This window comes from Sardina pilchardus, chromosome 4 (genome assembly GCF_963854185.1).
Source record: "Sardina pilchardus chromosome 4, fSarPil1.1, whole genome shotgun sequence".
NCBI classification, from domain to species: domain Eukaryota; kingdom Metazoa; phylum Chordata; class Actinopteri; order Clupeiformes; family Clupeidae; genus Sardina; species Sardina pilchardus.
Window position 1 is genome coordinate 23,525,077 of NC_084997.1, and position 14,235 is coordinate 23,539,311.

General features: G+C 46.8%; 1 protein-coding gene across 1 annotated transcript; it reads left to right on the forward strand.

The window, feature by feature from the left end:
- The first annotated feature begins 823 nt into the window (after positions 1-823).
- On the forward strand, positions 824-13,434 carry si:dkey-229b18.3 (uncharacterized). Its single transcript, XM_062534694.1, has 7 exons — positions 824-2,517; positions 3,500-3,573; positions 3,863-4,088; positions 4,643-7,152; positions 10,676-10,885; positions 11,471-11,576; positions 12,099-13,434. The coding sequence occupies exons 1-6, from the start codon at positions 2,178-2,180 to the stop codon at positions 11,573-11,575; spliced, it is 3,465 nt and encodes a 1,154-aa protein (XP_062390678.1). The 5' UTR covers positions 824-2,177; the 3' UTR covers position 11,576; positions 12,099-13,434.
- The last annotated feature ends 801 nt before the right edge of the window (positions 13,435-14,235 follow it).

A 14,235-nucleotide genomic window follows, 5' to 3' on the forward strand; every position in this document is an offset into this window, starting at 1 on the left:
CCTCCGCTTCGCGTCGGGCCGTATCACCGTCTAGAACGTGCATTAACTTTGAATAACCGCACGGCGTGTCGTCCATTATCCCGTACTTATTTCATTAAGATTGAGGCATTGCCACCTAGATGATACAATATGTTTTCTTCCTTTCTCTACAAAAAGAAAAAAAAAACAAGAGGTAACATAGGCTACACATGCTTTCATCGTTATCCCTCTTTTTTTGCTGTTCTATCACAAAAATGCAATTGTTATTCTGGCGTAGGCTACATTTTCTATAGCCTATATCCAAAGCTGCACAGAGGTTTGCTGTGATTAAAACAGAACATGTTGCTTAAGTGTTTGGAAACATATGAACACTGACACACGACCTTTCCCAAGTCCAAGTCCAAGTCCAAGAGAATATGGCACAGCCCACCCTACATTAAGACACAGTAGCCTAATTGCCTAAGAGTTTGCGTTTCAGTGCTTATAATTCATAGGCCCAGCCCACACGTAATTCTCGCGCGTAATAAGCTAGTGGTGCGTGACTCTTGATATAATGTAATGTTCGCCAAAAAATGTGTTTCAGGATAGTGCTTACAGCGTCTGTGGCCATTGTAATTACTGCCATTTCATACAGAACAACTCGACGTAGCCTATACAAGTAAGGCAACATTGACGTCAACAACCTATCTTGATGTAGCCTAACAAAAAAAAAAACCTAGGAGAAAAAAACAGTAGGCATCAATAGAGTGGCAGCTCCAAAGACCAATCGGATTGCCGGTAGCTAAAGTTCTTTAAAAGGTCTGCTAATCGGTATGCAGCGAGGGAGGGGGAGTGACACTGGGCGTCAGCGCGATGTTAGGTTGACATCTGGTTACCAACAGAAGGTTACGAGTTAAAAAATTGGATTATTCGATCATCTGACTAGCCTCACGTAAAGGCGAGAGATACTGGACGCGTGAGGGGTAAACGACACGGATTTCTTATCAAACCGAGGCCGCTCGTTCACCTTGACGGCGCCGTGTTTTGGAGGGAGACACCTTCTCGCGCATAGGTCGTTGAACTCGCGATGCTCGATAGATAGCTGCAGCATGTTGCTGCCGAGTTAAAGAAATCCCAAGTTACAGCTAGAGGGTAGCCGTCTCTCGACAGTGGGCAACATCCCCACGCTATTGGAATTGTTTGCGGGAAATTGGATAGTCAGCACACTGCCCCCAGCCCTCCTCTTCTGTCGATGGTTTGGTTTGCGCTCCTGTAACTGTGTCAGAACGTTGTAAACCCTTTCGCTTGAACCAGTATCTATCTGGCATAATTGCGGGACTTATTTACATTGAGCATTGGCGCGGTACCCAAGGCTACTTCACTTCGGGGGAGGATGGACTATGCGCAGAATTATTACATGATACCTTCGCAACAGCATTTTGCCACGGATTAAATGCAATTGGAAATTGATTGAACGTCAAACTTTTGCTTTGTGCCAAAATCAATGCAGTAGCCTAACACACCGGATCCTGCTGAATGTTTCTGGTGGACTCCCTTGAAGAAGACAGGCAGCATCAGACTTTTGTCTGTGCTGCACGTGCAGTGTTATTGTTGGATTTAGCTAAGATTTGTTTTTCTCGTTCATCACAAAGGAAATGTAGGAATACTCAAGAAGAAATGTAATCAGTTCTGTGAGATGGCGGGTGCTTATATCCTTTGTAGTGTATTGTGTGATTTTTTTTAAAAAAAAGGCTTATAGGGTAATTTTTTAATAACCCATGTAGCTTATACTTGACTGGATTTGTTTGAATTGAAGCCTACTCCTGGTAGGCTATTGCCATATCGGAGCCTGAATGTTTGAAGAGCTGAATCATTGACTCTTGCCATGGTTATTTTTCCTGCAATTTAGTTTAACCATAGCCCTGGTGTAATTGGATGCTATGTGATAGGCCATATTAATTTTTTAAAGTTTCATGGTTAAAGTTTCATGGAGTGATGCTCGTGGTCCCTAAAGGGGCTATTTATGACCCCGCCATCTCAATGGAGAGTCAAGTGGATCACCAACTTTCTTGGATGGTGGAAAGTTTGTAGCAAGCAGTTTTTCAAGCATCTTTCAATCCGAAGGTAGGAAGGTGCCAATAGATAGGTTTCTCCTTTCCTCGGACGGAGTTAACCAGCACTGGCAAGAGGAAGCACATCAAAAAAGGAACCGGGCAAAAATGGCTGGCGATTGTACCTATAATACGCACTATGCTAATGATGACACTTTTGGCACCATCAAACAGTCAGCGGATGGACAACAAGAGCTCGTGAGAGATGTCAATGGCGTCCGCGCGGCACAGGGCAACGCCAGTTCGCCGCCGTCACCGTACTTCGAAGAAATCGGCGGCTCTCTGTACCGCAAAAAGTTGGAGAGGGGTTTCGTTCAGTACCGAGAGGTGCTGGCCGAAGAGAAGCGACTGAACGCCATCGCTACTTTCCATCAGAAGCGACCGGGGAGGAGACACCACACCCTTGAGGACACATACAGATTCGTGGCAGAACACTACTGGTGGGAAGGTAAATTGTTTATTTCTCTTTGTTTCGTGTTGTTTCCCCCCTTTTCCTGGCCAGAACCTACGATGAACCCGTAAGTGCCGATATGTTTCGTAACCTATGCGCGGTGTAGGCTACGCAGTTCCATTCTGTCAGGGAAAAAATGCAGCCCCTTCTGTATAGGGTATAGAAAGGTCGACAAGCTTTTCACTGGCAACTTCCATGGCACTCTATCTACTTCTACTTCTGAGTGCATGTATAGGCTACTGCGTATCCGTAGCAGTCTAGAGTCCTTCTTCCACTTTCTTCTTTCGGATGGCTACTTGCTTAGCCCACTTCCTGAAGTCCCCCAGATGTTTTGGGAATGTCGGAAATCCGGTGATTTATCGCCGACACGCGTATAGGTTATTTAAGGACACTATCAGTTGAGCTCCGCCAGCTCTGTCTTTCTTGTGAAGACACTTTGATGCGTCAAATTTGTTTTGACTACTAGGTACTGTTTGTCATGTTTTTTAAACAAGTCCCGTGCCAATTTGTGTAAGAAAAAAGAGGATTTGTAGCCTACATGCACACCAAAACATGCATGCGTGTGCTTCATGGTTGGCTATTGCATGCAGAATATGGAACATGTAGGCTACTTGTTTACTCTCTTAAGGACTCTTAGCACCATATCAATGTCAGTTCTGTTCACTTAATATTCTAAAGTTATGTTGGAGAAACTTATTAGTATCCTCCTGACAGTTACTGTGTCTTCACATAAACTTCACATAAGCATTTTGATTCCTTTTTGGATAGTAGATTGTTGATTATTATCCAGGCATTTGATCAGCATATCATCCAGATTACTGTATATGAATGGCTGGTTTTCCACAGAAGAATAACTATTTGGATGCTAAACTTTGTTTTCAGGTCTGCTTTTAGCATCATTGAACATGACTTTCAGAGTTCTTGAACATGCTTATTTGTGTCATATATGGGTTTGATTAATAGTAAAATATCCCTACAGGAATGTACCTTCAGGTGAGGGACTACGTCCTTGGGTGTGAGGAATGCAAGCTCAGAAAGCCCGACAGACAAGAGGTGAGGCTCAAAGTGATGGAGCTTTAATGGTTCATTATGAATTTATCTCATTTTGTTGTTGTTATTCAATTGATATTTTCATTCTGAAAGACATTGCTATTCCTCTTCGTGTGTGTGTGTGTGTGTGTGTGTGTGTGTGTGGTGAGCATGTGTGAATTTGCATGTTAATCTTCAAATCACGTCATGGCAACATAGACACCAGCTGTCTCGACGACCAGTCTTTAAATCACCTGTTTGTTTGTTTGTTTGTTTGTTTGTTTTCATTTCCTGCCTCCCGGTGTGGTTGTAGGACCGCTGTGTGTCCAGGACCGTGACGTCACACAGCCAGGAAGTGCTGAACAAGCTGAAGGCTCAACAGGAGGCAGGGCTCTTCTGTGACATCACGCTGAAGACGGGCGGTGGCCACGCGTTCTCTGCCCACAGAGCTGTTCTGGCTGCCGTCAGCGAGTACTTCCAGGAAGTCTTCACTGAAATGGACTCTGCTGCTGTTCCACAATCATACATTGATCTCACAGGTACTGCTACCACACCTGTATATACACAGAGTGCCCTGCTGTTATGAGTGGCTGCATGGGCATGTTTGTGCAGCAGTGTTGTTAGATGGCCCTAGATGACCCAAAGTGGTTTAGTTTAGCAAACGGGTTATTAATAAAAACATGAAATGGAACAAAAGGAAAGGAAATAGTGTTGTGTTGTCTCTGTGTGTGTTCAGAGTATTGCCCTATGAGACTACAACTTATTTTGTTAGAGAGGTGCTTTGGGATCTTCAAAAACAGCACCAGGCACTGCTGTGGTTTTGACAGCTTACTAACTTGTAACCCTGCCTTGTTTTTTTTCTTTTTTTGTGAGACATGGCCAATTTATTTTTATGTTCACTTTTCACTTGTGGTCTTTTGTATGCTGTAAAAATATTCAGCTTCATATTTGTTCAAGTCAGTTTTTATTCTTGGACATGATATGTTTAACTCACGTTTAACAACATGCAAGAGTGTAAAGTTCTTTAAGAATGTAAATACTGAGGATTTGTGGCCCTTTTGCACATTTTGACCATGATCTGCACTCCTTTCAGGATTCAGTGAGGAGAGCTTCATGCCCTTGCTGGAGTTTTCTTACACCTCCACACTGACTCTGAAGCTTGAGAACCTGCCCGAGGTGTCCACCATGGCCAGACACCTCCGCATGTGGCCTGCTCTGGAGGCCTGCAAAGCCATCCAGAGGGACAACGGATCCCCAGGGACCGTGCACCGCCCTGGGCTTCCTCTCTCTCTGGCCCCTGGGTGTCCTCCTCTGGAGTCGCCAAACAGCCGACGGACCTTCCCTCCATTTGCACAACGAGCGGACGCGTTTCAGTGGAAGAGAAAGAGGGAGCTGAGCAGCGAGGAGAATGATGGTGACGACCCCCACCACCACCACCACCATCACCATCGCCACCACCACCACCATCACCATGCAGAACCATTCCGGAACTGTGCTGCTCAGTGTAGGGAACACCATGCCGACGGCAACTTTAAGCTAACCCTGGACGACTCCGACGAGTCCGAAGGGGAGTGCTCCAGGTGGCCAGGCCTGCCGCAGCCTCAGAACAGGCTTCAGTCCGGCCACCCTCCGCCCGAGGAGAACGGCTTCCCCTGCAGTCCCACGCGCCGGCTGAAGCTGCTGGACTTCAAGTCTCCGTCCAGCAAGAGGAAGCTGTCCACGTGCAGCCTCTCCCCCACGCCCGGCTCCGCGCCCCCCTCCTCCACCTCGTCCTCGTCCGCCGCCAAACGCACTTCTCCTCCGCGGCCCCGGGCGGCGCGCGGACAGCCCGCCCGCCTCCTCCGCTCCTCCCCCGGGGCCGCGCTCGCGCTGCGACGGCTCTTGCCCAAGCTGGACAGCTCCTTCAAGGGCAAGAGGAGACGCTTGGGCTCTTCCTTCTGCACCAGCTCCACTGCTACCGCTGTTACCGCTGCTGCCGCTGCTGCCGCTGCTTCCTCCAAGGGTTTGAGTCACAGGCACAGTAGTCCTCCTGAGATTCAGGCGGTCGATAGCCAAGTGGCCGCCGGGCTGGTCACGCCGACGAAGGTGAAGCAAGAGCCGGTGGAGGAAGAGGTCCAGGGCGCCCGCGCGCAGGAAGAGGTCCTGAGCCCGCGGACTCAAGAGAAGTACCGTCTCCTCAGCGTCCTGGGCCTGCAGAGGAAGTCCCTGCTGCCCGGTCCGGACGCCCTCACCGGCTGGAAGCAGAAGAACCGGCTGCGGAAACCCAAGGTCAACAATTACTCGCTCACCGCCCGGCGGAAACCGAAAGGCCGAGGCGGCGATTTGGCGGCGGGGGCGAGCATCGGGTCCAGCATCGGCGTCCTGGCCGAGATCAACCCGACGTTCTCGCTCTGCGACATGACCCGCGTGGAGCTCCTGCGGCGGGTGATCAAGGCGGAACCCCCGGAGCTCCTCCGGCCCGAGGACCTGAGGCTGAAGAAGAAGGCGGCGGCGGACGCCCACGGCAACAAGCCCCTGCTGTCCACGGTGAAGAACACCCGCAGCAAGGTGACCCTCCCGCCGCTGCTGCCCACGCCGTGCAAGCGTCCGGAGGACCGGCTGCCGCAGGAGTACCGGCGCGCCCGAGAGATGTCGTCGCGCGCCCGGGCCAAGTCGGCCAAGTGGCCGGCCGGAGCCCCGAAGAAGCCCGCCGTCAAGGTCAAACAGGAGCCTGTGGACTGCCCAGTCTCGGCTCGCGTCGCCGCCGCCCATGTCCCGCCGCGTTGCAACGCCGGCCACGCGAGGCAACGAGCGTCTCTCACGCCTCCTCCCCCCAGGGCCAAAAAGTCCGCGCTGAGCGACGGGTTTGTGCACACGCGGTCGCTGCCCGTGACCGGACGCACGCAGCGGTATAACAGCAGGTGTAGTATAGCCATGCAGCAGAGCCGGCCCAAGTCGAGCGCCGCCGGCTCCTCGGACAAGTCTTGTTCGCAGAGGTCAAGGGGTCAGGTGAGACGGCGGCTGCGGGAGATGGGAAAGGGGGAGGAGAGCCAGGAATGGGCCCCACAGCACCACAGTCTCCAGCAGCACCCTCTATACAAAGCCATCAAGGAAGAGCCAGCGGACCCCCTCCCGCTGTCGGTCCCGCAACCCGACCAGGAGGCGCCGGAGCTGGGCAAGCGGCAGAGCAAGCTGCCGGTGAAGCTGCTGGATCCCGGCTTCCTGATCAGCTTCTGCAGGCCGGCGGCCACCGGCATCAAGAGGGAGGAGGAGAGCGTGGACATCTGCCTGACCCGCTCGGTCGCCCACGCCAGCGTGCCGCCCGGCAGCCCGGCCCACGGGAGCGTCCGCGGCGGCGCCGGGAGGCTCCGCCGGAGGGACGTGGCCGACAGGAGAGGGGCGGAGACGACGACGACGAGGCCGAGGTCGAGGCCGCGGCGGGAAGGGCAGGCGGCGGCGCAACCGGTGGTGGCGGCGGCGGCGTTCCAGCGCAGCACCAAGGCTCTCCGGCGCAAGGTGAAGAAGGAGCCGGCGGAGAGGAGCTTGAGCCAGAGGGTCACCCAAGGTCACGCCCGCCCGCCTGCCACCAAGAAGAGGTCCGACACGAAGAGAGAACCCACAAAGGTAAAGTGTGTGTGTGTGTGTGTGTGTGTGTTTGTGTGTGCGTGTTAATTGGAGTGTGTATGGATAGTTCAAATATGAGTTTAGTGCAGAAGTTATTTGGTTGTAAACTTGATGCCAGGTTATATACAGAGGTGAAAGTAGGTTTTAAGTCTTGCTGGTGCTGCCACAGCCTTCATCGCTTAATATTGTTCACCTCCTCAGGATATCAGCAAGGCTATTATTACTCTCCTCTTAACTCTTCAGGAGAAGCTTTTCTCCTTAGTCGACAACAGTCAACAGTCAAAATAACAAGTCCATGTGTTGGTGTCATTTAAAAAGACTACAATGAAACCATTGTTCCTTAGACTGCCTGTTCATTTTTACAAATCTATACAAGTGGCCAGAATATACAGTGCAAGCGGAACGTTTTTAGACCATTCCAAGTTTTCCACATTTTGTTACGTTTGTCATCTTCAAATGGAGTCAATTCATTTATTTCTCATTAATCTACTACGCAGGTGTTTGTAGTGTTTTGTCAATTCATAAAAAGATAAAAGACTGAAATATTTGGTTTGCATAAGTATTCCGATCCTTTATTATGATACTTGAAATTGAGTTCTGCATCCTACTTCTATTATTGGTCCTTGAGCTGCTTCTACAACTGGATTGGAGTCCACCTGTGCCTAAATGAATATAGTCACACATCTGTCTTTATAAGGTGGTGCATGTCAGAGTGAAAACCAAGCCACAAGATTACGAGATACGAGGCAGGGTTATGTGAAAATGCAGATCTCGGGATACATTCAAGAACATTTTAGCAGCATTGAACGTGCCCAAGAGCACAGTAGTCTCCATCGTTCTCAAATGGAACAGGTTGGAACAACAAACAGTCTTCCTAGGATCTGGCTGCTCAGCCAAATTGAGTAATCCGGGATAACGGGCCTCGGGCAGACAGGTGCCCAAGGACACTGTAGGATGCACCAGAGCACAGTTGCAAGCATCATAAGTTCATAACAAAGGGACTCAATGCTTACGTACAGTAAATGGCTTTTCATGCTAAGGAAAAAGGTATAGCAAATACTAAGTATGCAAGTAGTAAAAATGAATTGTGACTTTCCCTTATTTCTTAAGATGTATAACTTCCTAAATTATTTCTGTAAGCATGGCTTCATGTTACCTTTACAAGTAGCCTAAAGTTAGTTTGTGTCAGTCTGTCTCTTGACATTTCTCAATGTGAGTGAAGATAACCTACTGATACATCAGATAAGAAGGTAAGGTAAGGTAAGGTGTGGTGTGGTGCATTTCTTTAATTAATCTATTCGGTAATTTATTGCCTGATAAAGGAGACACTTTCGTTCACTTTCGTTTTGAGACAAGAGTCACTCATACATACCGCAGCTGTCAGCATATCTTAAATCCACCTTACATCTGCCTTAATAAATGGATGTCTTTGGCATTTTAATGCAAAACTCACAAGTAGCCTGCATCAGAGGAAGTGTAGGCGAAAAGCAAAAATGTGTGGTGTGAGAGAAATTTAAAATGTGTTAGTTGAGTCAGTTAGCAGCCCTGTTTTTGGCAGCTGCTCTCCTTCATTTCCAGGTCTACATGTTGCCACTGAAACTTCCACTTTACTGGACTGGATTGTACTGGCCTACATTCACCTGTATCTAATGTTAGGCTGACTTTGCATTCTTAATGCAGAGGTTTAAGGAAATGAGTGGTCAGACATCTCAATTAGATTGGCAACGAACAACCAGATTAACTTTTCAGAAGGAGATAAAGTTGCTGGGATGAAGATCTGAGTAAGGCTAGAATGAGGTCTAATGAGATCAGAAATATATTGTGGTGCTAAACCATTCAGAGCTTTGAAAACAAATTGTAAGATTTTGATCTTATTCTATTCTAAATCTCACAGGTAACCAGAGTAGTTGGGACAACACAGGAGTTATGTGCTCGCTCTTCCTAGTTCAACTCAGTAATCCGGCAGCCGCATTTTGGACTAGTTGCAACCTAGCAACAGTGGAGTGTTTTAAACCATAATAGAGAGAATTGCAGTAGTCTAGCCTACAGTAGATGTAATGAAGGCATGAATGACTGTTTCCAGATCCTTACCAGAAGCGAGAGATTTTAATTTAGAAATAGTTCTAAGCAGAAAAACGCTACCCTACACCACACTACTGACCTGTTTGTTAAAATTCAGTTGTGTTATAGGAAGTTCCTTGTCATCGTTTGTCCTTTGATATCGTTAAGGCAGTTGAACAGATTTTCCAAAGAGCAAGCACTATCAGGGGTAACTACAGTAACTGTATTCATGTTTGGTAAGACACCATATTAATTGTGTGCTGTGTTCTTATGGTCTGAACTTCTCTTACACATAAATGCAAGCAAGCACTTATTAATCTGATGTTAAGATGGCAACCTTCATTATATTGGCTGATGTTGCTGTTGCTACTACCCAACACTCTTGAAGCATCATGCTCTCAAAGTTTCCCAAAGCTTCTTTATCTCTTGACAAACATTTCAATCGCGTGTCTGCACAGCACAGAACTGTGACTGTTGACGGCTGTTAAAGGGAAGATTGTCTGGTTTTCAACTGCTAATAACCACCTCAAGTGTTTGTGTTGCCCTCTGCCACAATATTGGGCCTTTGTGTTCAGATTTAAGGTTTAGAGGGATCTGTGTAAGAACTTTAAGGCTTTGGCTGTAAAAGGAGATACAAATATTTCTTTACTTGATTTGATGTTCGTATGACCAAAGCGTCCCTTTATCCTTGTTTGTTTGTTTGTTTCTAGCTTTGCTGTGATTTATACTCTTAATAGGGTTGCGTAAATCTCCAGCTAGCACAGGTCTATTCTCGATCGCAAAACATAACGCAGACGTCATTCTGATGTGGTCATACCTAAACCCCATAGTCGTAACAAGGAGAGAAGCCTTGGTAACGGTGGTTCAGCATGAATAGCCCATGGATGAGAAACATGAATGGTTTGTTTTTCCCAAGGTTCCCCTCTTTTGGTTCAGGCAGTTCTTTTGTCTGCACAAATAAAATGGTGTGAAAAAAATATATTTTTGGGGAGCTTTTATGCCTTTTGAATCTGATAGAACAGTGAACAGAGTGACGGGAAACAAGTGAAAGAGAGAGATTGGGTGGGATCGGTGACATTTAAGATTTATTTATTTATTTAAGAGAGGGACAATGTACATTAATCAACATGTCCTAATGGAACATGTAAATGCACCAGATTTAGTCAAAGACTATTTTCCATCTGCAGTCCCTGGTAGGTTGATAAAATTTAACTCACAGGTGTGTGGACCCGAATGTGGCATGAGCCTTATTTTGGTTGTTGTTTATTGTTGTAAAAATTGTTGTTAGAATTGGTCTTCAAAGCTTTTTTTTTTTTTTTTACCATGTTGTAAGTCGCTTTGGTGAAAAAGCGTCAGCCAAATGTAATGTGAAAGTGGCAATAACTTTAACTCCGCTGTTCCGGTGCGGTGATGTTAATGCTGATGTTCTGTGTGGCCTGTGCGTGCGTGTGTTTCCCATCAGAACCTGGGCGCGCTGCTGCCCCTGCACAGCCGCCGCTCCGTCCTGCTGGAGTCCATCCGGCGGGCGCGGCTCAAGCAGCTGCGGGGTCCTAGTGCCCAGGCGCCGCGCGGCTCCCACGCCTGCCAGCAGTGCCGCGCCTCCTACAGGGACTGCGACGCGCTCATCATGCACCGAATCCGCCACATCGAGGGCAAGCACTGGCCCTGTCCGGTAGGTAACCCCCCCCCCCCCAGCACTGGCCCAATCTGATCTGATCTAGCCCTCAGTGCTGGCCCGGGGTCCTGTAGCCCCCCACTCACTCATCCCAGCACTGACCCTATCTAGTAGGTAACCCCACCCCAGCACTGGCCCAATCTGATAGGTAGCCCCCTCAGTGCTGGCCCGGGGTCCTGTAGCCCCCCCACTCACCCTAGCACTGACCCTATCTAGTAGGTATCCGCCCCCCCCCCCCCCCCACACACACACACGCACACCTCCAGGCCAGGAAAAGTTTAGAACTTTGGGAGAAAGTCTTTGAAAAAGTAAAGTCTGGATGTCTTCCTCATAGTCACACATCAAGGTCAAGGTTACAATCTCAACAAAAAAAATACGATACAAAAAAAGTAGCGCCGTTACTAAATCATCAGCGGGGGGGATAGGTTGGAATTTGTCTTTTGGGAAAGCGCAAGATCCTTTGGAAGAGGTGCGGTCACGTGTGTTATCATTGGTATCATAGGCTTGAAAGGGGGTCTTTTATGTGTTGTCGTTAGCGCTTCCAGTCATTCCCTTGTGTCATTTTCGGTCCTCCTCCTATAGCTGTGCAGCAAGACCTTCTTCAGCCAGAAGAATGTCAAGAATCATATCCGCAATCACGACCCCAAGTTGTACAGATGTCGTCAGTGTATGGTGGCCCTGTCCTGAGGTCAGACTTATACACACACACACACACACCACCGCCAACACCACCTTATACACACACACACCACCAACACCACCTTTTTATACACACACACACCACCACCACAACCAACACCACCTTACACACACACACACACACACACACACACACACACACACACACACACACACACACACACACACACACACACACACACACACACACACACACACACACACACACCACCAACGCCACCTTTTTATACACACACACACACACAAACCACCACCAACACCACCTTATACATGCACACACACACACACACACACCACCAACACCACCACATAGACCCAACACTACATAGACACACACACACACACACACAAACTCAAGTCACACAGCAATTACCACACACACAATTATAAGCTTTGTGATTATACCTGTATGCTTGCTGAGTGTGACCATACAACATTGAGAATCTTCAACCATGAATACCATTTGCTGTCTGTCTGAATAGTAATCACTGCGTTTGGTTTTGGTTTTCAGGAGGGACATCAACAGTACCGTGAATCCTGATGAAGATATCTTGCACGTATATGGGGAGCAGGAGCCGAGGGTTTCTAAATCTAACTTTGAAAGAGCAAGTGGCTCTTACTACTTAATATTTCGAAAGGTGGAAGGAGTGAGAGTGTTCTATTTTGCTTTAAATACGATGGCTGTGAAGACAAAGAATTGGTCATGTATGAGAATATGCTGAAATGATAGATGTAATTATTGCTATTATTACTGTAATGATTAATATTAATATTGTGGCTCCATCCATCCTTATTATTGTTATTTAAATGACCAAAATGATGTTGTATTTTTATGGCTGCAGGGGTGTAACCTGAAACCAGGGGTGATGCACTCAGGGTGGGGTGGATTCTGGTTGTCGTGGTTACATATGTATATTGTGAATTGTTCAGAAGGTTTGAAATAATGATAACTACTATTGTAATTAGGGTCTACCGTTCTTAATGTTATTATTATGCTGATTTTTTAAAAATATAAATATAGTTATTTTGAGTGCACTTAAAACTGGTAGCTTTGTTTTAAACCTAAGAGACCCTTGTTGGATAAAGATGTGGACTGGGATATACTTGAAAGGTGGACAGTGTTTGTTGTGTTTAATATGGACTGCTATAATTGCTGTCATTCCTGTTGGATGGACAGACTTTAAAAGACGCAGAGAGCGGGGATGTGTGTCTTATAACAGATGGAGAGTGTAACGATTGTTCCTAAGGTTTTAATAAAGATTATTGCAAGCCATGAGTGTATAGAGAAATGTTCTACTGATGGTGGGTGGGCTTACACCCACTCTTTTTAGGAGTCGTCGTGTGTCGGTTTGGAGCCGCTGCACTTCAACACGTTGACTGTAGCCCAATGGAACCCAGTGCTTTAGAATGGATTGGAGACCGAAACGGATGATTTTAGGCGCAGTTGTCCTCCTTTGAATGTCCCCTAGTGAATTGTGAAGGTTGTTATTCCTGCTCGTGTTTTGGATGAACTGGTCAGAGCTTATCTCCAATGGCAGGCTCTTCATAATTAACCTTGTGTCTACTGCCTATACTTTTACATAAGGGAATACTGCCATATTGATAATGGTTGATTTTTGACAATGTAATTGACACAATATACTACTTGTTTGTTCTTATAAATCTCAAAGGTTATTTGCCACCTTTTTGTATTTAAAAAAAAATCCCCTTACATTTGCTTTGATGAGCTTATGAAGAGAAATGTAAAATGTATAGAATGTTGTTTTTGTCTGACAGTCTAGCTGGGTTCAGCAACTGCAACAAGACTGAAATTGAAATAAATTTCGCATTTTCCACTTGGGAGTGTCCTTCGGTATTGCCTGAAGTCATTTTTGCATATGCAGCGTCTTCAATCATAATATTGCATATTCTATTATTTCCTGGCATTGGCACAAACAGAAACCCAGTCAAGTGGCAGATTTAAAGTGCTCAGCAGACTCATCATCTTTAGAGTTGGATTATGATTTTGTTTTGCTACACTGTGCTGCAAATCCGTGTTAAAAGCTAGACCAAACAAAATTTGCATGTGAAATTAACAGTCACAATGTTTATGTTAGCTTTCTTTAGTCATATCTTCTGCAAATATTTTAGGGATGGGTCACTAATATTTATTTGGCCCTTAATTGAAGAGTCATGCCGTCGCAACAGAACAAACATTTACAACCTTGACTGCCTCCACTGGTGGAATGCCAAAACTGACCAAATAAAAGGCAATTGAGGAGTTGTTCCCCTTACAACCACAAGAGGGCAACACCTCGTAGTAAATGCATTCAGTGGCACTTTGATCTGTGTGCATTTAGATCCTCTCCCATTTATTATAAATCAGCATATAAACACGGTGACAGAGAGGAAATAACTTCAGAAACTCCATCTCCTACGGCTGGAAAAGTCAGACCGGAATGGAATGTTCACATTTGGCTTTCATTCTGCTTCCCTATGCGCTCTGAAAACAATGTGGAACACAACACAATTTGCGTCGTTTTTAACACATCTCTGTGTCCAGATAGGGACGACACCGTTTGAGTCGTTTCCAACACATTCGTATTTAAGAGTGTTCAATCACCTGCAGAGCTCATTTTTGATTATCTAATAGATGACAAACTGATGGG